Source organism: Papaver somniferum, chromosome 8 (genome assembly GCF_003573695.1).
Source record: "Papaver somniferum cultivar HN1 chromosome 8, ASM357369v1, whole genome shotgun sequence".
Classification (NCBI taxonomy): Eukaryota; Viridiplantae; Streptophyta; class Magnoliopsida; order Ranunculales; family Papaveraceae; genus Papaver; species Papaver somniferum.
In genome coordinates this window covers 152,678,423-152,702,889 of record NC_039365.1, presented here as the reverse complement: position 1 = coordinate 152,702,889, position 24,467 = coordinate 152,678,423, and the positions used below count along the sequence as shown (strand labels likewise).

The 24,467-nt window shown below is 40.1% G+C and overlaps 1 protein-coding gene across 1 annotated transcript; it reads left to right on the top strand.

The window, feature by feature from the left end:
• Positions 1 to 11,839: 11,839 nt before the first annotated feature.
• Positions 11,840 to 13,656, top strand: LOC113301358. The gene is made up of 2 exons (XM_026550122.1): positions 11,840 to 12,302; positions 12,383 to 13,656. The coding sequence occupies exons 1-2, from the start codon at positions 12,285 to 12,287 to the stop codon at positions 13,193 to 13,195; spliced, it is 831 nt and encodes a 276-aa protein (XP_026405907.1). The 5' UTR covers positions 11,840 to 12,284; the 3' UTR covers positions 13,196 to 13,656.
• Positions 13,657 to 24,467: the final 10,811 nt, after the last annotated feature.

Below are 24,467 nucleotides of genomic sequence, written 5' to 3'. Positions count from 1 at the left end.
ATGACACTAGTAGATAAATCGAGATTTTGTATTTGTCACTAGGAAGAATCTATCTCACTGAACTTAATGCATTTGTTTAAGTCACACCTAGAGCATACTTCTAGGAAACTTGGCAAGTAGAATCCGGTAGTCGAGCTCTTCTGTGTCCGATGAATTAATGGGAATGCAGGATATTTGAGCGTACTAAATATTCTAGGGTTATTAGTAATGAGTACTTGCAGAAACCTAGCTATATTGATAAGATTCATGTTTTGTGACCGAGAAAGAGTCTTTGATCATTCTCATACTCATATTTGCATTAATATTCAGAAATTGAATCGACAACTTTAGACTCAACTCTCCCTTAGGAACGAACCTGCTTATCCGTATACTACTAGTCAGTGTAAGAGAAGTAAGGTATTTATTTTTGCGAGTTCGACACCTCGTCAAAATTGGCGCCGCTGCCGAGGAGCAGTCGGTAGTTTGAGTTGTTATTTAATTTTCTGTTTTTGCATTTAGTTTCATTCTTTTCATTTACTAATTTATCTTTTTAGAATTTTATTTTCAGGTACAAACAATCATTCTTTTGGTGTGTGCACAATTGGGAACAAGAGGTAAGTCTCTAAACAAGTTGTGTGCATAATATTTCAAGATGTTTCCTTTTGGGAACAACACATATGGTTCACAAGACCGTACATTTTATGGTGAGCAATTTAATTCTAATTCTTATGACCATACTTGGGATATAATCAAAACCAATCTTGGGATATAATCAAAACCAATCTTTTGGATATGATGAACGATCACAAGGATGCGAGGATAGTTGTACTTTTAATCAGTTTAATTCTAGACATGTGCAGATGCTAGATCACATTCTATATGAGCTAAAGGCAGTAGAACAACTTGGTAGACGACAAACCGGACCTTGTTTCAATGAGTCTAGCCCAACTCCGGATCATATTTATAATCATTCACCCATTCAAAGGGATGAGACTTGGGCTGGAAACTATGAAAGTGGTGTGTGTCCAAGTTTGGTTGAGCAATCTTCAAATCAGAAATTTGATAGTTTTGTTGAATCTGCTATTCTCGTGATGCAGCAAACGCTTCAAACAACACAAAAATTTTGTGAATTTCAGCTGAGTTTCAATGGATCACTCCAAGAACTTCAACGGAATATAGACAACATCAGAAGTGGCACGAATCAAATTCAAGAAGAATGGATCAAAGAAGAGGTTCAAACTCATTCTAATATTCCCATGGAAGACAATATAGAATATGATGAATCCGAAGAAGACGAATGATTTAATGTTGATAATAAAGGTGTAACTAGCTCAACTCTTGATCGTGATAATGATCATTCGCCTATTCAAAAGGAAGAAGTTGAGTCTAGAAACACTACAGTTATTAATGGTAAGACTTATGTTGTGTATGAGAGCGATGATGATTATGACTTCTTTGTGAAGAACACCCCTAATTCTGAGATTGTAAATACTTTGAATGAGAAATCAACTTGTGATGAAGACCGTAAGGATTACGATGACTTACTTGGAGCAGAGTTTGATTCCGATGACGAAGATTTGGAAGTTATACAAGAAACTGATGAAGAATGACTCGTAAAGAGTTTGAATGAGAATTGCGATACTTGTGATATAGGGGAATCAATGGACTTTTTCTGAAATACCGAGGATCTCGTAATGCGTGATATTATGTAAGGTTTGTATAACCCTTTACATGAATCTTTATCTAATGATGATCCTCTCAAACTTGAAGTAGTTTCTCAAAGAGTTGGGAATCCATCTTTTAGGAAAATACCTCATTTGGGGCTAGAATTATATGCTTCTAAAGTTCTTTCCGAATTTCTTTCTTCCAAGTATCCACCATCATATGTGTTTGAGTCTAACACCATGCAGGTTTTCCAAGAGGAACCGATCGAAGTGCCTTGCACTTATGTTTTTTATACACTTCCGAGTGTAGAAAGAACTAAGTGTGGGGGTGACTCTCGTGGGATGATAGTTTTATTTTACCCAAAATACAATAACATTCTTGTGAAGCTTTTGCTATATATGCAGATTTTTTTGTGGGTGGATCCTCAAATTTTCAGATTGTTGATATATGGGGAGTCTTTTGAATGTTTCTCGTATGCGTCAATCAGGTGAACAATTCCAATTCTTACTTCCTTTTCTTTTTTAAGTATTCCTCTTATTCTTTTTGCAATTGTTTGAAACATTGAGGAAAATGTTTGATTTAAGTGTGGGGGTAGGGTATAATATGAACAAAAAAAATTAATGTATACAAAACTCCATCTTTTAGAGATTTTTGAAAAATTTAGAATAAACACTAGCCTTTCTAAGTAGATGAATTTTTTTCTTGATGATGAGGTACATATTGGTTGAGTTGGGATTAGATGCCAACTAAATAGCTAGTTTAGTGTTTATCCTCTATTGTTCAGAAATAGCTATGAGTTGGAGTGTCAGTTTATCTAATTTGTATATAATTTGTAGAGTTTGATGCCTTTAGTTAATAAAAAAAATAAAAAAAGAAAAAAAATTGCATGATAAACTTCGAATCTAGAAACTTATGTCTTTAGGATGACACTGGATAATATAAATGGATGGAACCATCTTGATTGCAGGAGTTGAGGAACCCATTAACTAAAAAAAACAGAACTCAGGTGTTAGAAATTATATGATAGTTGTTACCATATCTCGAAATCGTCACCATATCACCTTCTGTTTTTATTTTTGCAACTTTTTATTTCTCTAAGTGATTTGGTGGGTCACTAACATCGAATTATTATTACTGCTAGCATAAAATAGAGCGATTGAGTTACTAAAAATAAAAAGACCAGACCAATTAGACCAACCAGATTATATAAAAAAAATGAAAAAAAAACAAGAAAAAAAAATGACACTTGGATAGAAATATGTGTGTGTTCTACCTGTCTCCGTCGCCTAAACAAGCGTGGAATGCAGGATCCACGGGAATTACCATGTAATCTGCTGACAAGAAGCATGCGCTTGGATCCAAAAGATCTAATCATGTTGTCAATTCGGAAAAAAAAAAAGTGAAAAAAAGGAAAAAGAGAAAAAATTTAATTTTTAGTATTGTTCAACAAAATCAACTGCTGGTTCCCTTGAATATGTCAGTCGAGTTGATCTAGAATTAGGATTATCGATTACTGGTTCCCTTATATATGCCAGCTGATTTGGTATTAAATTTCAGACCAGTATCTCAATCCATTAGGATTCATAGGTTCATCTTGGCAGTGACCTTCAGACAAATATGGGAAACACCATTCACTTTAGTCAACATCGCAACCATCTATCTCTATATCCATCTTCTTAATCTATTCATGTGTGATTGTGCTTTGTTCGACTTTTTGAGTAGAGCTTTGTTTACCTATATATGAATTGGATTTGCATCTGGGTACCTCCTCCAGTAGTCATTTTTGATTCGTTCATAGATTCTTTACAGGTAGCTGGAATTTTGGGTAAAAGGTTTTGTAGGTACATCTCTTGTAAACCTTCACGAGACTATAACTCGTCCATTAGGGACACCTAGGATTTCAAAGGCTTGTTATTTATGCTAAGAGTAACTGTAGCCTCGACGACACAGAGTTGTTGTATTTTAGTTTTTTTTTTTGTTTGCTCGAGGACTAGCAAAGATCAAGTGTGGGGGAATTTGATAGGGGCCTAGAATACATCAATTGGATATCAATTTCTTATGCTTTTTTTAGCTATTTCTCTTGTATTTTTGTATATCACGTTTGTTTTTTATTTTGTAGGTGTTTTGGAGTCATTAGAGTAAAGGAACAAGAAATAGGTGAGAATGACCAAAATTGTCGGTTTATATGAAAGTGTTATTGGGAGCCATGGTTCTCGTGGGAGATTGCCAAGGATTAGGACAGGTAATTGACGCCGAGATGAACACAGAGGTCGGGGCGAATCTATTTGGTTTTGGAATTCAGGTTTCACCGAAGAATACAAGGAAGAATCTTAAGCTGATGCCATCGACTCATCATTGATCAATGGAGGAGATTACTAAAGGGTTAAGATAGGAATTGCAGAAGCTAAGTCAAGGAAGAGTGGGCTCGAATCTGTGATGATTTTGACAGAGTTCAAGCTGCAATACAGGCCAGAGAATGGAGTAGAATACAGTGACTGCCATTGATATTTGATGATAAACAAGAGGATTCAGAGCTGGTTTGTATCTATGAATGAATGGGTTTGTGTAGATTCGTATTTTGCAGGGAAGGAATCGATTTGTGTTATCTCCAAGGTGCAGCCATTTTACATCCATTAGCAGTCTGCAGCACACACACAAGCTGTTCGAGTAAATGTCTGAACCACCTTTTCATCACCACTTCAAGCTCAGGTGCTGTTAGTTGAGCCTGTGTGAAAGGGTTGTTGCTGAAATTTTCTGTGGAGGCATTTTCCATATGATCTGGTGGCTGTATGGGGTTGTATGAAGAGCACAAGTGATTCGAATCTGTGGTGATTCATGGCAAGTTTCAGAAGTAAACTCAGTGAAGATTTCCAAGGGTTTTGTTGGCTTGAGTTGAGTAAGAAACGGTGCAAGTCTACATCTTAGTATGGTTCGAGTATATGGAGTTTGGTCGACTATTGGGATGTATTTCAGTCGGCACAAAAATGAGAAAACTGAAATGCTGATGCTATTTAGCCATGGTTGGATGGCAGTGAATGTGTTCTTGTTCTCGACAGATTATGTGTTGTTTTAGGATTTAAAATTAAGACTAGGTACTGATGGTGTTTCAGGTTAACATTGGGTACGAGTTTGAGAAGGTCTTGAGTCGAGTATTGGCAGCTAGAAAGTCGGGAGGAAATCACCAGTTTATCTTGATATGGACTGAGCCGTGAAAACATGACTTATTGCCGAGAGTTTTGTGAGTTAAACGGCTGGGATTTGGAAGCTGGAAGAGTTTTTATCGGACAAGGATTGTTGGGGTCGGTTTTAGGTTTGGATATTTCAGTGTTTGAGAAAGTTATAAAAGAAGACCTAAACCTACAACATGATCAACATCTCATACCCCCTCTGCAACTGCACAACACCATCAACAGAGAGGAGCTCTCTGCTCCTCTCCAATCATCACCACCGGCATCCATCTCCATCTTCATACATACCTGCATCTCCATCTGTTTGCATTCCACCACCTTTACATCTCCATCTGCGTAGCACCTACACCCACCAAGTCCATCACCTGCAGTTCATACTCCACAGCATCAGTCCATTGCATCTAGACCAGTTTGCAGCTACAACATCAACACATCATCACCAGTTCCAGTCCACGTACAATAATATTCACTATCACCAGTCGCAAGGCTCCACCAGTCCATACACCATTCACTTCATCTGCTGCTTGTTGGTTTGCGTAGTTGGTTTACATTCTGAGTTTTCTATTTGCTTTATCTCTTTGCCATGAACTCCAGTAGCTAAACATCTTGATTAGGGACGATTTCGACGTCCTGAACATGATTCACAATTGATATTTAAAACTGCATGTTTCTTGCAATCTGTCTTTTTATTGTTCATTATCTACTGTGCCAATATTTTTTATGTGAATTGTTTATGAATCGTTTAAGTTGCAAATTAAATTGGTTTATGGATGATTTGATTGTTAATTCGAGAACTCTTCGACCCGTAATTGTCTAGAGAGTCTTAATACAAGTAGTAATATGTGGTTATTGATGATTGGATTTTGTTAAGTAATCATATGTATTCAATGACACTAGTAGATGAATCGAGCTTTTGTATTTGTCACCAGGAATAGTCTATCTCACGGAACTTAATGCATTTGTTTAAGTCACATCTAGAGAGCGTACTTCTAGGAAACTTGGCAAGTAGAATCCGGTAGTCGAGCGCTTCCGTGTCTAGTGAATTAATGGGATTGCAGAATATTTGAGCGTACTAAATATTCTAGGGTTATTAGTAATGGGTACTTTGCAGAAACATAGCTATATTGATAAGATTCATGTTTTGTGACCGAGAAAGAGTCTCAGAAATTGAATCGATAACTTTAGACTCAACTCTCCCTTAGGAACGAACCTGCTTATCTATATACTACTAGTTAGTGTAAGAGAAGTAAGGAATTTATTTTTGCGAGTTCGACACCTCATCAAAATTGGCGCCGCTGCCGGGGAGCAGTCGGTAGTATGAGTTGTTATTTAATTTTCTATTTTTGCATTTAGTTTCATTCTTTGCATTTACTAATTTATCTTTTTAGATTTTATTTTCAGGTACAAACAATCATTCTTTTGGTGTGTGCACAATCGGGAACAAGAGGTAAGTCGCTAAACAAGTTGTGTGCATAATATTTCAAGATGTTTCCTTTTGGGACAACACATATGGTTCACAAGACCGTACATTTATGGTGAGCAATTTAATTCTCATTCTTATGACTTCCAACCATACTTGGGATATAATCAAAACCAATCTTTTGGATATGATGAACGATCACAAGGTTGCGAGGATAGTTGTACTTTTAATCAGTTTAATTATAGACATGTGCAGATGCTCGATCACATTCTATATGAGCTAAAGGCAGTAAACAACTTGGTAGACAACCAATCGGACCTTGTTTCAATAAGTCTAGCCCAACTCTGGATCATATTATGATGATTCACCCATTTAAAGGGATGAGACTTGGGGATGGAAACTATGAAATTGTGTGTGTCCAAGTTTGGTGGAGCAATCTTCAAATCAGAAATTTGATAGTTTTGTTGAATCTTCTATTCCCGTGATGCAGCAAACACTTCAAACAACACAAAAATTTTGTGAATTTCAGCTGAGTTACAATGAATCACTCCAAGAACTTCAACGGAATATAGACAACATCAGAAGTGGCACGAATCAAATTCAAGAAGAATGGAACAAGGAAGAGGTTCAAACTCATTCTAATATTCCCATGGAAGCCAATATAGAGTATGATGAATCCGAAGAAGACGAATGCTTTAATGTTGATAATGAAGGTGTAACTAGCTCAACTCTTGATCGTGATAATGATCATTCGCCTATTCAAAAGGAAGAAGTTGAGTCTAGAAACACTACAGTTATTAATGGTAAGACTTATGTTGTGTATGAGAGCGATGATGATTATGACTTCTTTGTGAAGAACACCCCTAATTCTGAGATTGTAAATACTTTGAATGAGAAATCAACTTGTGATGAAGACCGTAAGGATTACGATGACTTACTTGGAGCAGAGTTTGATTCCGATGACGAAGATTTGGAAGTTATACAAGAAACTGATGAAGAATGACTCGTAAAGAGTTTGAATGAGAATTGCGATACTTGTGATATAGGGGAATCAATGGACTTTTTCTGAAATACCGAGGATCTCGTAATGCGTGATATAATGAAGGTTTGTCTAACCCTTTACATGAATCTTTATCTAATGATGATCCTCTCAACTTGAAGTAGTCTCAAAGAGTTGGGAATCCATCTTTTAGGAAAATACCTCATTTGGGGCTAGAATTATGCTTCTAAAGTTCTTTCCGAATTTCTTCTTCTTCCAAGTATCCACCATCATGTGTTTGAGTCTAACACCATGCAGGTTTTCCAAGAGGAACCGATCGAAGTGCCTTGCACTTATGTTTTTTACACTTCCGAGTGTAGAAAGAACTAAGTGTGGGGGTGACTCTCGTGGGATGATAGTTTTATTTTACCCAAATACAATAACATTCTTGTGAAGCTTTTGCTATATATGCAGATTTTTTGTGGGTGGATCCTCAAATTTTCAGATTGTTGATATATGGGGAGTCTTTTGAATGTTTCTCGTATGCGTCAATCAGGTGAACAATTCCAATTCTTACTTCCTTTTTCTTTTTAAGTATTCCTCTTATTCTTTTTGCAATTGTTTGAAACATTGAGGAAATGTTTGATTTAAGTGTGGGATAGGGTATAATATGAACAAAAAAATTAATGTATACAAAACTCCATCTTTTAGAGATTTTTGAACAATTTAGAATAAACACTAGCCTTTCTAAGTAGATGAATTTTTTCTTGATGATGAGGTACATATTGGTGAGTTGGGATTAGATGCCAACTAAATAGCTAGTTTAGTGTTTATCCTCTATTGTTCAGAAATAGCTATGAGTTGGAGTGTCAGTTTATCTAATTTGTATATAATTTGTAGAGTTTGATGCCTTTAGTTAATAAAAAAATAAAAATAAAAAAATTGCATGATAAACTTCGAATCTAGAAACTTATGCTTTAGGATGACACTGGATAATATAAATGGATGGAACCATCTTGATTGCAGGAGTTGAGGAACCCATTAACTAAAAAAAACAGAACTCAGGTGTTAGAAATTATATGATAGTTGTTACCATATCTCGGAATCGTCACCATATCACCTTCTGTTTTTATTTTTGCAACTTTTTTTTTTCTCTAAGTGATTTGGTGGGTCACTAACATCGAATTATTATTACTGCTAGCATAAATAGAGCGATTGAGTTACTAAAAAAAAAGACCAGACCAATTAGACCAACCAGATTATATAAAAAAAATGAAAAAAAAACAAGAAAAAAATGACACTTGGATAGAATATGTGTGTGTTCTACCTGTCTCCGTCGCCTAAACAAGCGTGGAATGCAGGATCCACGGGAATTACCATGTAATTGCTGACAAGAAGCATGCGCTTGGATCCAAAAGATCTAATCATGTTGTCAATTCGGAAAAAAAAAAGTGAAAAAAAGGAAAAAGAGAAAAAATTTAATTTTTAGTATTGTTCAACAAAATCAACTGCTGGTTCCCTTGAATATGTCAGTCGAGTTGATCTAGAATTAGGATTATCGATTACTGGTTCCCTTATATATGCCAGCTGATTTGGTATTAAATTTCAGACCAGTATCTCAATCCATTAGGATTCATAGGTTCATCTTGGCAGTGACCTTCAGACAAATATGGGAAACACCATTCACTTTAGTCAACATCGCAACCATCTATCTCTATATCCATCTTCTTAATCTATTCATGTGTGATTGTGCTTTGTTCGACTTTTTGAGTAGAGCTTTGTTTACCTATATATGAATTGGATTTGCATCTGGGTACCTCCTCCAGTAGTCATTTTTGATTCGTTCATAGATTCTTTACAGGTAGCTGGAATTTTGGGTAAAAGGTTTTGTAGGTACATCTCTTGTAAACCTTCACGAGACTATAACTCGTCCATTAGGGACACCTAGGAGTTCAAAGGCTTGTTATTTATGCTAAGAGTAACTGTAGCCTCGACGACACAGAGTTGTTGTATTTTAGTTTTTTTTTTTGTTTGCTCGAGGACTAGCAAAGATCAAGTGTGGTGGAATTTGTTAGGAGCCTAGAATACATAAATTGAATATCAATTTCTTATGTTTTTCTTAGCTATTTCTCTTGTATTTTTGTATATTACGCTTGTTTTGTATTTTGTAGGTGTTTTGGTGTCATTGGAGTAAAAGAACGAGAAATAAGTGAGAAGGAGAAAAATTTCCAGTTTATATGCAAGTGTTATTGAGAGCCATGGTTCTCGTGGGATATTGCCAAGGATTAGGACAGGTAATTGACACCGAGATGAACACAGAGGTCGGGGCGAATCTAATTGGTTTTGGAATTCAGGTTTCACCGAAGAATACAAGGAAGAAGCTTAAGCTGATGCCATCCACTCATCATTGATCAATGGAGGAGATTACTGAAGGGTTAAGACAGGAATTGCATAAGCTAAGTCAAGGAAGAGTGGGCTCGAATCTGTGATGATTTTGACCGAGTTCAAGCTGCAAAACTGGCCGTAGAATGGAGTAGAATGCAGTAATTGCCATTGATATTTGATGATAAACAAGAGGATTCAGAGATGGTTTGTACCTATGAATGAATGGGTTTGTGTAGATTCGTATTTTGCAGGGAAGGAATCGAGTGTGTTATCTCCAAGGTGCAGCAGTTTTACATCCATTAGCAGTCTACAGCACACACACAAGTTGTTCGAGTAAATGTCTGAATTACCTTTTCATAACCACTTCAAGCTAAGGTGTTGTTAGTTGAGCCTGTGTGAAAGGGTTGTTGCTGAAATTGTGTGTGGAGGTATTTTCCATATGTTCTGGTGGCTGTATGGGGTTGTATGAAGAGCATAAGTGATTCGAATCTGTGGTGATTCATGGCAAGTTTCAGCAGTGAACTCAGTGAAGATTTCCAAGGGTTTTGTTGGCTTGAGTTGAGTAAGAAACGGTGCAAGTCTACAGCTTAGTATGGTTCGAGTATATGGAGTTTGGTCGACTATTAGGTTGTATTTCAGTCGGCACAACAATGAGAAAACTGAGTTGCTGATGCTATTTAGCCATGGTTGGATGGCAGTGAATGTGCTCTTGTTCTCGACAGATTATGTGCTGTTTTAGGATTTGAAATGAAGACTAGGTACTGATGGTGTTCAGGTTAACATTGGGTACGAGTTTGAGAAGGTCTTGAGTCGAGTATTGGCAACAAGAAAGTAGGGAGGAAATCACCAGTTTATCTTGATATGGACTGAGCCGTGAAACATGACTTATTGCCGAGAGTTTTGGGAGTTAAACGGCTGGGATTTGGAAGCTGGAAGAGTTTTTATCGGACAAGGATTGTTGGGTTGGTTTTAGGTTTCGATATTTCAGTGTTTGAGAAAGTTATAAAAGAAGACCTAGACCTACAACATGATCAACATCTCATACCCCCTCTGCGACTGCACAACACCATCAACAGAGAGGAGCTCTCTGCTCCTCTCCAATTATCACCACCTGCATCCATCTCCATCTTCATACATACCTGCATCTCAATCGGTTTGCATTCCACCACCTTTGCATCTCCATCTGGAGAGCACTTACACCCACCAAGTCCATCACCTGCAGTTCATACTCCACAGCATCAGTCCATTGCATCTAGACCAGTTTGCAGCTACAACATCAACACATCATCACCAGTTCCAGTCCACGTACAACAATATTCACTATCACCAGTCGCAAGGCTCCACCAGTCCATACACCATTCACTTCATCTGCTGCTTGTTGGTTTGCGTAGTTGGTTTACATTCTGAGTTTTCTATTTGCTTTATCTCTTTGCCATGAACTCCAGTAGCTAAACATCTTGATTAGGGACGATTTCGACGTCCTGAACATGATTCACAATTGATATTTAAAACTGCATGTTTCTTGCAATCTGTCTTTTTATTGTTCATTATCTACTGTGCCAATATTTCTTATGTGAATTGTTTATGAATCGTTTAAGTTGCAAATTAAATTGGTTTATGGATGATTTGATTGCTAATTCGAGAACTCTTCGACCCGTAATTGTCTAGAGAGTCTTAATACAAGTAGTAATATGTGGTTATTGATGATTGGATTTTGTTAAGTAATCATATGTATTCAATGACACTAGTAGATGAATCGAGCTTTTGTATTTGTCACCAGGAATAGTCTATCTCACGGAACTTAATGCATTTGTTTAAGTCACATCTAGAGAGCGTACTTCTAGGAAACTTGGCAAGTAGAATCCGGTAGTCGAGCGCTTCCGTGTCTAGTGAATTAATGGGATTGCAGAATATTTGAGCGTACTAAATATTCTAGGGTTATTAGTAATGGGTACTTTGCAGAAACATAGCTATATTGATAAGATTCATGTTTTGTGACCGAGAAAGAGTCTCAGAAATTGAATCGATAACTTTAGACTCAACTCTCCCTTAGGAACGAACCTGCTTATCTATATACTACTAGTTAGTGTAAGAGAAGTAAGGAATTTATTTTTGCGAGTTCGACACCTCATCAAAATTGGCGCCGCTGCCGGGGAGCAGTCGGTAGTATGAGTTGTTATTTAATTTTCTATTTTTGCATTTAGTTTCATTCTTTGCATTTACTAATTTATCTTTTTAGATTTTATTTTCAGGTACAAACAATCATTCTTTTGGTGTGTGCACAATCGGGAACAAGAGGTAAGTCGCTAAACAAGTTGTGTGCATAATATTTCAAGATGTTTCCTTTTGGGAACAACACATATGGTTCACAAGACCGTACATTTTATGGTGAGCAATTTAATTCTCATTCTTATGACTTCCAACCATACTTGGGATATAATCAAAACCAATCTTTTGGATATGATGAACGATCACAAGGTTGCGAGGATAGTTGTACTTTTAATCAGTTTAATTATAGACATGTGCAGATGCTCGATCACATTCTATATGAGCTAAAGGCAGTATAACAACTTGGTAGACAACCAATCGGACCTTGTTTCAATAAGTCTAGCCCAACTCTGGATCATATTTATGATGATTCACCCATTTAAAGGGATGAGACTTGGGGATGGAAACTATGAAATTGGTGTGTGTCCAAGTTTGGTGGAGCAATCTTCAAATCAGAAATTTGATAGTTTTGTTGAATCTTCTATTCCCGTGATGCAGCAAACACTTCAAACAACACAAAAATTTTGTGAATTTCAGCTGAGTTACAATGAATCACTCCAAGAACTTCAACGGAATATAGACAACATCAGAAGTGGCACGAATCAAATTCAAGAAGAATGGAACAAGGAAGAGGTTCAAACTCATTCTAATATTCCCATGGAAGCCAATATAGAGTATGATGAATCCGAAGAAGACGAATGCTTTAATGTTGATAATGAAGGTGTAACTAGCTCAACTCTTGATCGTGATAATGATCATTCGCCTATTCAAAAGGAAGAAGTTGAGTCTAGAAACACTAAAGTTATTAATGGTAAGACTTATGTTGTGTATGAGAGCGATGATGATTATGACTTCTTTGTGAATAACACCCGTATTTCAGAGATTGCATATACTTTGAATGAGAAGTCAACTTGTGATGAAGACCGTAAGGATTACGATGACTTACTTGGAGCAGATTTTGATTCCGATGACGAAGATTTGGAAGTTATACAAGAAACTGATGAAGAATGGCTCGTAAAGAGTTTGAATGAGAATTGCGATACTTGTGATATAGGAGAATCAATGGACTTTTTCAGAAATACCGAGGATCCCAAAATGCGTGAGATTATGGAAGGTTTGTCTAACCCTTTACATGAATCTTTATCTAATGATGATCCTCCCAAACTTGAAGTAGTTTCTCAAAGAGTTGGGAATCCATGTTTTAGGAAAATACCTCATTTGAGGCTAGAATTATGTGCTTCTAAAGTTTTTTCTGTTTTTCTTACTTCCAAGTATCCACCATCATATGTGTTTGAGTCTAACACCATGTAGGTTTGCCAAGAGGAACCGATCGAAGTGCCTTCCACTTATGTTTTGTATACACTTCCAAGTGTAAAAAGAACTAAGTGTGAGGGTGACTCTCGTGGGATGATAGTTTTATTTTACCCACAATACGCTAACACTCTTGTGAAGCTTTTTCTATATATGCAGATTTTTTTGTGGGTGGATCCTCGAATTTTCAGATTGTTGATATATGGGGAGTCTTTTGAATGTTTCTGGTATGCGTCAATCAGGTGAACAATTCCAATTCTTACTTCCTTGTCTTTTTCAAGTATTCCTCTTATTCTTTTTGAAATTGTTTGAAACAATGAGGACAATGTTTGATTTAAGTGCGGTGATAGGGTATAATATGAACAAAAAAATTGACGTATACAAAACTCAAACTTGTAGAGATTTTTGAAAATTTAGAATAAACACTAGCCTTTCTAAGTAGATGGAATTTTTTCTTGACGATGAGGTATATATTGGCTGAGTTGGGATTATATGCCAACTAAATAGCTAGTTTAGTGTTTATCCTCTATTGTTCAGAAATAGCTATGAGTTGGAGTATCAATTTATGTAATTTGTATATAATTTGTAGAGTTTGATGCCTTTAGTTAATAAAATAAAATAAAAAAATTACATGATAAACTTCAAAATCTAGAAACTTGTGCCTTTAGGATGACACTGGACAATATAAATGGATGGAACCATCTTGATTGCAGGAGTTGAGGAACCCATTAACAAAAAAAACAGAGCTCATGTGTTAGAAATTATATGATAGTTATTACCATATCTCGGAATCGTCACCATATCACCTTCTGTTTTTATTTTTGCAACTTTTTGTTTCTCTAAGTGATTTGGTGGGTCACTAACATCAAATTGTTATTACTGCTAGGATAAAATAGAGTGATTGAGTTACTAAAAAAAAAAGACCAGACCAATTAGACCAACCGGATTATATAAAAAAAATGAAAAAAAAAACAAGAAAAAAATGATATTTGGATAGTAATATGTGTGTGTTCTACCTGTCTCCGTCGCCTAAACAAGCGTGAAATGAAGGATCCACGGGAATTACCATGTAATCTGCTGACAAGAAGCATGCGATTGAATCTAAAATATCTAATCATGTTGTCAATTCGAAAATAAAAAAGTGAAAAAAAAAGTGAAAAAAAAAAGGAAAAAAGGGAAAAAATATAATTTTTATTATTGTTCAATAAAATCGACTGATGGTTCCCTTGTATATGCCAGTCGAGTTGATCTAGAATTAGGATTATCGCTACTGGTTCCCTTGTATATGCCAGTTGAGTTGATATTAGATTTCAGACCAGTATCTCAATCCATTAGGATTTATAGGTTCATCTTGGTAGTGAACTTCAGACAGATATGGGAAACACCGTTCACTTTAGCCAACGTCGCAACCATCTATCTTTATATCCACCTTCTTAATCTATTCATCTGTGATTGTGGTTTGTTAGATTCTGAGTATTGTGGTTTGTTCGACTTTCTGAGTAGAGCTTTGTTTACCTATATATGAATTGGATTTGCATCTGGGTACCTCCTCCTGTAGTCATTTTGGATTCGTTCGTAGATTCTTTACATGTGGTTGGAATTGGGGTAAAAGGTTTTGTAGGTACATCTCTTGTAAACCTTCACGAGATTATAACTCGTCCACTAGGGACACCTAGGGGTTCAAAGGCTTGTTATTTATGCTAAGAGTAACCGTAGCCTCGACGGCACAGAGTTGTTGTATTTTAGTTTAGTTTAGTTTTCTCGAGGACTAGCAAAGATCAAGTGTGGTGGAATTTGTTAGGAGCCTAGAATACATAAATTGAATATCAATTTCTTATGTTTTTCTTAGCTATTTCTCTTGTATTTTTGTATATTACGCTTGTTTTGTATTTTGTAGGTGTTTTGGTGTCATTGGAGTAAAAGAACGAGAAATAAGTGAGAAGGAGAAAAATTTCCAGTTTATATGCAAGTGTTATTGAGAGCCATGGTTCTCGTGGGATATTGCCAAGGATTAGGACAGGTAATTGACACCGAGATGAACACAGAGGTCGGGGCGAATCTAATTGGTTTTGGAATTCAGGTTTCACCGAAGAATACAAGGAAGAAGCTTAAGCTGATGCCATCCACTCATCATTGATCAATGGAGGAGATTACTGAAGGGTTAAGACAGGAATTGCATAAGCTAAGTCAAGGAAGAGTGGGCTCGAATCTGTGATGATTTTGACCGAGTTCAAGCTGCAAAACTGGCCGTAGAATGGAGTAGAATGCAGTAATTGCCATTGATATTTGATGATAAACAAGAGGATTCAGAGATGGTTTGTACCTATGAATGAATGGGTTTGTGTAGATTCGTATTTTGCAGGGAAGGAATCGAGTGTGTTATCTCCAAGGTGCAGCAGTTTTACATCCATTAGCAGTCTACAGCACACACACAAGTTGTTCGAGTAAATGTCTGAATTACCTTTTCATAACCACTTCAAGCTAAGGTGTTGTTAGTTGAGCCTGTGTGAAAGGGTTGTTGCTGAAATTGTGTGTGGAGGTATTTTCCATATGTTCTGGTGGCTGTATGGGGTTGTATGAAGAGCATAAGTGATTCGAATCTGTGGTGATTCATGGCAAGTTTCAGCAGTGAACTCAGTGAAGATTTCCAAGGGTTTTGTTGGCTTGAGTTGAGTAAGAAACGGTGCAAGTCTACAGCTTAGTATGGTTCGAGTATATGGAGTTTGGTCGACTATTAGGTTGTATTTCAGTCGGCACAACAATGAGAAAACTGAGTTGCTGATGCTATTTAGCCATGGTTGGATGGCAGTGAATGTGCTCTTGTTCTCGACAGATTATGTGCTGTTTTAGGATTTGAAATGAAGACTAGGTACTGATGGTGTTCAGGTTAACATTGGGTACGAGTTTGAGAAGGTCTTGAGTCGAGTATTGGCAACAAGAAAGTAGGGAGGAAATCACCAGTTTATCTTGATATGGACTGAGCCGTGAAACATGACTTATTGCCGAGAGTTTTGGGAGTTAAACGGCTGGGATTTGGAAGCTGGAAGAGTTTTTATCGGACAAGGATTGTTGGGTTGGTTTTAGGTTTCGATATTTCAGTGTTTGAGAAAGTTATAAAAGAAGACCTAGACCTACAACATGATCAACATCTCATACCCCCTCTGCGACTGCACAACACCATCAACAGAGAGGAGCTCTCTGCTCCTCTCCAATTATCACCACCTGCATCCATCTCCATCTTCATACATACCTGCATCTCAATCGGTTTGCATTCCACCACCTTTGCATCTCCATCTGGAGAGCACTTACACCCACCAAGTCCATCACCTGCAGTTCATACTCCACAGCATCAGTCCATTGCATCTAGACCAGTTTGCAGCTACAACATCAACACATCATCACCAGTTCCAGTCCACGTACAACAATATTCACTATCACCAGTCGCAAGGCTCCACCAGTCCATACACCATTCACTTCATCTGCTGCTTGTTGGTTTGCGTAGTTGGTTTACATTCTGAGTTTTCTATTTCCTTTATCTCTTTGCCATGAACTCCAGTAGCTAAGCATCTTGATTAGGGATGATTTCGACGTCCGGAACATGATTCACAATTGATATTTAAAACTGCATATTTCAATCTGTCATTTTACTGTTCGTTCTCTACTGTGCCAATAATTCTTTTGTCAATTGTTTATGAATCGTTTAAGTTGCAAATTAAATTGGTTTATGGATGATTTGATTGCTAATTTGAGAACTATTCGACCCGTAATTGTCTAGAGAGTCTTAATACAAGTAGTAATATGTGGTTATTGACGATGGGATTTTGTTGAGTAATCATATGTATTGAATGACACTAGTAGATGAATCGAGCTTTTTTTATTTGTCACTAAGAATAATCTATCTCACGGAACTTAATGCATTTGTTTAAGTCACACCTAGAGAGCGTATTTCTAGGAAACTTGGCAAGTAGAATCCGGTAGTCGAGCGCTTCCGTGTCCGGTGAATTAATGGGATTGCGGGTGTTTGAGGGTGAAAACAGTTTCTGCTGATTTTGGTAATTTCGAGTGTGTGGGTGAGAAACGAGTCTAAACCCTAAAAAATGTACTGCAAGGGAGTACTTTGATTCGAGATATCAATCTGTACAAATACGGCCTAAACCAAGAAATGGCCGTTCCAGACTTGCTTCATTAATAAAGTGAAGGAAAAGGTTGGTCTAGGGAGGGAAGCGAAGAGAGTGTTGAGACCCGAATAGTTGATTCGGGAAGAGTAGTTGTTTGACGACTTGTGTCAGAAGTGGAAAGCTAACAAGTGATTTCTGAGTGTTGTATTCTCCTGACCAAAACTTTTTCTTTGGTGGAAATAGGTGAGACCTACTTATACAAGTCACAACAAAAAGTACCCTGGTCTCGTAAGAAGTGGAAGCGGTTGAGTAAATGTAAGAAAGCGGTAACGGGTAACGCATGGAATTGATGTTTCCATAACGAAGGAAACGTTTCACCATTACTTATTGTATTTACTAACCGCCTCATTCTTATGACACTTTCTTGTAACGGGCGTAGTGTACACCGCACGCTGTAAACCGCCAGACCAATACCCAGATGAGCATCCCCCAGTTTGTGACATGTTTTGATGTCTCTAGTGTTTTGTGTAGCATGTTGCTATTATTTGGCAAGTTGAGCTTGGGAGGCTTGCCGGCTCGGTGGTGACCTTCGACGGTCGAGATTTTGCATCTTGAGAGGAAGGTTAGTCGTTGATTGTGGTTACCTTCCGTTGGTAGCCAGTGGCGTGGCCACGGTGCTGGCATGGCTTTCGCATGCTCTTGGCGTGGCTAATTAGGGTTTGGTAGCCAGCGCCGTGGCCAAAGAGTTGGCAGCGTAGCCAAAGGTTGCCACAAGTCGTTTGGTTTAGTAACGAGCTTGTACGGCTGAGATTTGCATCTCATAAGGAAGGATAGCCGTTGATTGTTGCAACCTTCCGTTTGGCAGCCAGTGGCATGGAGGCATGGCCAACATGGCTTTGGCGTTGCCAAATTAGGTCTTTGGCACCGTGGCCAAATTAGAGTATTGGCACCGTTGCCAAGAGTTGGCACCGTAGCCAAGAGATTGCCACAAGTCGTTTGTTGGCAAGTTTGTACGGCTGAGATTTGCATCTCAGAAGGAAGGCTAGCCGTTGTTTGTTGCAACCCTCCGTTTGGCAGCCAGCGGCATGGAGGCATGGCATGCATGGCTTTGGCGTGGCCAAATTAGGGCTTTGGCACCGTGGCCAAATTAGGGTCTTGGAACGGTGGCCAAGTGTTGGCACCGTAGCCAAGAGATTGCCACAAGTTGTTTGGTGGCAAGTTTGTACGGCTGAGATTTGCATCTCAGAGGGAAGGGTAGCCGTTGATTGTTGCAACCCTCCGTTTGGCAGCCAGCGTCATGGAGGCATGGCCGACGTGGCTATGGCATGGTTTAGGCGCGTCCAAGCTAGGATTTTGGCATAGTTTTAGGCGCGGCCAAAATTAGGGTTTTGGCATAGTTTAGGCGCGGAAAAAATTAGGGCTTGGCATTGGGCCAAAAGTTGCCACGCGTTTGGTGGCGAACTTGGAGGGATGAGATTTGCATCACAGAAGGAAGGGTGGACGTTGATTGTTGCAACCCTTCGTCTGGCAGCCAACGGCATGGAGGCATGGCTTTGGCGTGGTTTAGGCGCCGCCAAGCTAGGATTTTGACATAGTTTTAGGCACGACCAAAATTAGGGTTTGGCATAGTTTAGGCGCGGCCAAAATTAGGGATTGGCATTGGGCCAAAAGTTTCCACGCGTTAAGTGGCGAACTTAGACGGCTGATATTTGCATCTCAGAAGGAAGGGTGGTCGTTTATTGTTGCAACCCTTCGTTTGGCAACCACCGGCATGGAGGTATAGCCGGCATGGTTTTGGCGTGGTTTAGGCGTGGCCAAGCTAGGATTTTGTCATAGTTTTAGACGCGACCAAAATTAAGGTTTTGGCATAGTTTAGGCGCGGCCAAAATTAGGGCTTGGCATTGGGACAAAAGTTGCCACGCGTTTGGTGGCGAACTTGGACGGCTGAGATTTGCATCTCAGAAGGAAGGGTGGTCGTTGATTGTTGAAACCTTCCGTTTGGCAGCCAGCGGCATGGAGGCATGGTCGGCGTGGCTTTGGCATGGTTTAGGCGCGGCCAAGCTAGGATTTTGGCATAGTTTTAGGCGCGGCCAAAATTAGGGTTTTGGCATAGTTTAGGCGCGACCAAAATTAGGGCTTGGCATTGGGCCAAAAGTTTCCACGCATTTGGTGGCGAACTTGGACGGCTGAGATTTGCATCTCAGAAGGAAGGGTGGTCGTTGATTGTTGCAACCTTTCGTTTGGAAACCAGCGGCATGGAGGCATGACCAACATGGCTTTGGCGTGGTTTAGGCGTGGCCAAGCTAGGATTTTGGCATAGTTTTAGGCGCGGACGAAACTAGGGTTTTGGCATATATTAGTCGCGGCCAAAATTAGGGCTTGGCATTGGGCCAAAGTTTCCACGCGTTTGGTGGAGAACTTGGACGGCTGAGATTTGCATCTCAGAAGGAAGGGTGGTCGTTGATTAATGCAACCTTCCGTTTGGCAGCCAGCGGCATGGAGGCATGGTTGGCGTGGATTTGGCATGGTTTAGGTGCGACCAAGCTAGAATTTGGGCATAGTTTTAGGCGCGGCCAAAATTAGGGTTTTTGCATAATTTAGGCGCGTCCAAAATTAGGGCTTGGCATTGGGCCAAAAGTTTCCACGGGTTTGGTAGCGAACTTGGATGGCTGAGATTTGCATCTCAGAAGGAAGGGTGGTCATTGATTGTTGCACCCTTCGCTTGGCAGCCAGCGGCATGGAGGCATGGCCGGCATGGATTTGGTGCGGAGGTGTGGCTGGCATGGCATGCAATTAGCACTATGGTGCGGCTGGCATGGTTAGTATGCCTTTGGCACGAAGATGTGGATGGAATGGCATGCCATTGGCACAGTGGTGCGGCTGGCATGGTTGGCATGCCTTTGGCGCGGAGATGCGGCTTGCATGGCATGCCATTGGCACGGTGGTGTGGCTGGCATGGTTGGCATGCCTTTGGCGCGGAGATGTGGCTGGCATGGCATGCCATTGGAACGTTGGTGCGGCGGGCATGGTTGGCATGCCTTTGGCGCGGAGATGTGGATGGCATGGTATGCCTTTGGCGCGGAGATATGGCTGGCATGGCTGGAATTCCGTTGGCACGGTGGTGCGGATGGCATGGTATGCATTTGGAACGGATATGTGGCTGGCATGGTATGCCTTCGGCGCGGAGATGCGGAAATTAGGGTTTAACATATCGAAACCCTAATTAGAATATACAACATGCGCGGTTGGCATGCTTGGTTAGCATGTCGGAGATGATGCCAGTCAATACTGAGGGTTCTGCCGTGGAACATAGCATGTATATAAAAAAAAGGTACCTTGGTAAATTTCTCGTAGTCGTATTGAATGGCTCAATAAATATGCTAGTGGGGATATTGGTACTCGTGGCTTCGTTTCTTTACAGAGTGACGTCACCTCTAGGTTTTATGATTTTAACCCTAAGCTAAAAACCACCATCAACATTTAGTCCCCTTTTTAGCTTGGAACAAGGGCATTGTTGCGAGGTAAGCATGAGATGGTGACAGACAAAAACGAAATCGAAACGGCAAGTCATGAAGAGATGGTTAGGAAGATTCAGCTAACCTTTTTCGGGAGGCAAAGAGGATCCGCTGGCTGAATTATAGACGGTTGGCATCAGCTTGGCTTGGACGTGAGCCATCTTGGCTCGTCTTGGGAACGCGAAGTTGTTGTTTAAGCTTGGCATGGGCTTTTGTTTGCTCCCGCTCGGTATGCATACTGTTGGTGCAATCAGCTATGGGTGGAGAAGTTGCGCTTGAAGGACGCAAGCTGCTAGCACTGGAAGGACGTAAGATGCTAGCGCTGGAAAGGATGCAAGCTGCTGGCGCTGGAAGGACGCAAGCTGCTGGCGTTGGAAAGGATGCAAGCTACTGGCGCTGGAAGGATGCAAGCTGCTGGCACTGGAAAGGATGCAAGCTGCTGGCGCTGGAAAGATTCAAGCTGCTGGCGCTGGAAGGGATGCAAGCTACTGGCGCTGGAAGGATGTGGGCTGCTGGCGATGGAAAGATGAAATCTGTTGGAACTTCGGCTATCAAACGGTGGTGATGGCGCCTGGCAACTTTGTCTCAATTAGGGTTTGGCATGCCGAAACCCTAATTAGGGCCCTTTACTAAAATCGTTGTAGAATTCTCGTACGAACTCGAATTTTGATGGTCCGCCCATCCACTCTGATCAGAAAATAATTTCATATCTCTGTACGAGAGAATATTTAGGTTTTGAGCTCGTTTAGGAGGTGAAAGCAGTCCGATAGTAAAACTCAGAAGAATTCATGAGGGATGTTGCGGGCCCGAGGTAGCATAGTCGCGCCCAATCATCTATTCTCGTTCATGGAGAAAGAAGGAATCTTTATTTTGTGCAAACTCTAGAAACTCCGTCCGCATGAAAAGAGGTATCAACCCTCTTTTGTTTTCTGTTGCCCGTACGGATCCGTTCTTTCATCTGCAGTGTTTCTCTAGTTGATTCCAAAATTTACCAAACTCCATTGCATTCTTGGGACGGATAACTGAAACATATGCTCGACAACGATCATGTTAGGGCTAATCTTGGAGATTGTGGTTAAGTTATCGGTCCATCCTTGACTTTAGGTTGTTCAGTGCCTGAACCTTCTGATCGCTATGACAATATGTTGTGGATGCTTGTATGGTCGAAATATTCCGGAGCCACTGGATGAAATAGATGAGTTGGGAGACGATCTGTTGCTGATGTGCTGCTATCAAGTCTTCAAGAACTTCGTTCCAAGTGACATCCTTCGAACCATCTTCTGAATCTTGGACTATCGTATGGAATGGGATGCGGTGAGCAGTCCCCAGTTATACTTTTGTTAGATCCGATGGCACGACCTAATATGTGAATGTATCTTTGTGGAGTGCTTTTGGAGTCCTCAATGCACATGTAATCCCTGCGGCTTGGAAAACTTCGACAGTGATGATGTTGAAATCAGAAATAACCTGGTTGAGGGGATTGAAAGCGTCTCATGCTGGTAGTCCCCATATGTAGCCTACTTTCATTGCATCGCCTTGAATCCATGTCCATGGTATTTGGTACAAGCTTATTGTACTCTTCTGGATGTGACGTTGGGATGCCCAGAATATCACATGGACGAAATATTCTGGATAGAGAAGAGGTAGAAATGAGAGAGTTATGTTGTTTATCTTGGATCTCTCTGTTTCTTCAAGAAAATGTTTTAGCCGTATCTCTGGAGTTATCTCATGATTCTTTGACGGTTGTCGTGATGGACTTCGATGAGAAGTCCCCAGTCGCACCTTTATTTCTTAGTTTCTAAAGTTGTTTCCTCTGAGCAGGCTTGGGATCCACCGCGGCCTCGTAAAATGTTACAGGCATCTTCTAGACAGAGAGGTGATGATATTCTTACGCTACAGCCTTGAAGGGTAGATGTCATTGTCTTGGCTATGACCTTTTGGTTGACCGTGTCTTATGAGCTTTGAAAGAGAAGGGATTCTGTGTAGATACTCAGTCCCCAAATGTGGTTTACATGTTTCTACCTTTGTAGTGATTGTTGTTATGGTGAAGCTCTGGCTGGTATTTACAAACGAGCGACAACAGTTCTTGGCAGCAGATGTGATCAGAAAAGACTACATTATAGTGGGAACAAAGTAGGTTGGCTGGAATTATATGGGCGTCCATGGAAGTAAAGGGATTGGCTGGATGCGTAAGCGAGCAAACTGTCCATGACTACGAGCTTTGGAGGGATGGATCTAAAGGTGGCCACGACTACGAAAATTGGCTGGCTGCGATCATGATCCTTGACAGGGGTAGCAGCGGCCACGAGCACGAACCTTGGAAGGAAGGAGGCGTTGAAGCGGCTTCAGCTCTTGGAGAGGACGTTGAAACTTATGGATAAAAACGCTGAAGCTTAGGCTTCGGATCCTGGAGCGAACATTGAAGCGGAGCCACTGCTGGAGGACGTTGAAGTGGAACGACTTCTGGAGAGAATGTTGAAACGTAGCCATTGCTGGATGACATTGAAGCGGAGACGCTGCTGGAGGACGTTGAAGCGGAGCCGCTGCTTGAGGACGTTGAAGCAGAGCGACTTCTGGAGAGAACGTTGAAGCGGCTCCTTATCTTCGATTGACGACATGTGCAATGTGACTGGCCACACCGTCTCCGAGGATGTAATATCAAGCTGGAAGTTCCATCATGACATGTGCGTAGAATACAAGTCAACGCTCCCTGGTTTGTTGAGGGTTTTACCGAGATCTAAAAGTTGCAGGCCAAGGCGATCGAAGGCTCTTCCGCGGATGTGATCAAATAACAGGAAGCGGAAATAGAAAGATTGTCCAAAAAGTTGAAGCTGAAATGGGCGGCTCTCCAAAGAACGAAGGAGGCTTTCTCTAAGAAAAGCAATCCATTGCTGAATGTACTTATGTCTTCTGAACTTCTTTTGCTTAGGTTTTTTTTTTTGAAAGGCAAACAAAACGCCTAGTTTATGGTTTGGTTTTCTGGATTTTTGGGTTGATAGATAATTGTTTCCTATGAGGGTTTTGGATTATTCTTTGGGATGAATTATTTTACAATAATACTGTTTTGATTATGACTGTAAGTAGCACAGAAATTCCATGAGAGTCATGGAACCGTGAATGTTGTATGACAGTGGAAAGTATATGATGAAATTTGGGAATAACATGGTGTTTGGTTTCAACGCGGAAACCTAAATTAATCGGTTATGTATTTTGCCTGACAAGACTTACTTGCTTTTAGGGTCCCCCCCCCAACAAAATGGATCTCAGGGCGTAAGTCCGCGTTTTATTGGCGACGTCGTGTTGCTCGCGAGAAGTCCCTAGTAATTCCCCGTCGTATGATAATTGATAACTGAGCCGTTTTGTGACCGAGCCATTGATCCTCGAGCGGATCGTTTGCTTCTACCATCTTATAAGTCCCCGGTAACTCCTTGTCGTGTGATAACTGGTAACTGGGCCGCCTGCTAACTGAGTCGTTGATCCCTGAGCGGATCGTTTGCTTCCACCACCTTGATGTCTAGGTTGAAGAATGAAATCGGTAATTGGAAATTTGTATTGTAACCGAGAGATTAATCTCCCACTGTGGTCGCCAATTGTTTGAGGGTGAAAACAGTTTCTGTTGATTTTGGTAATTTCGAGTGT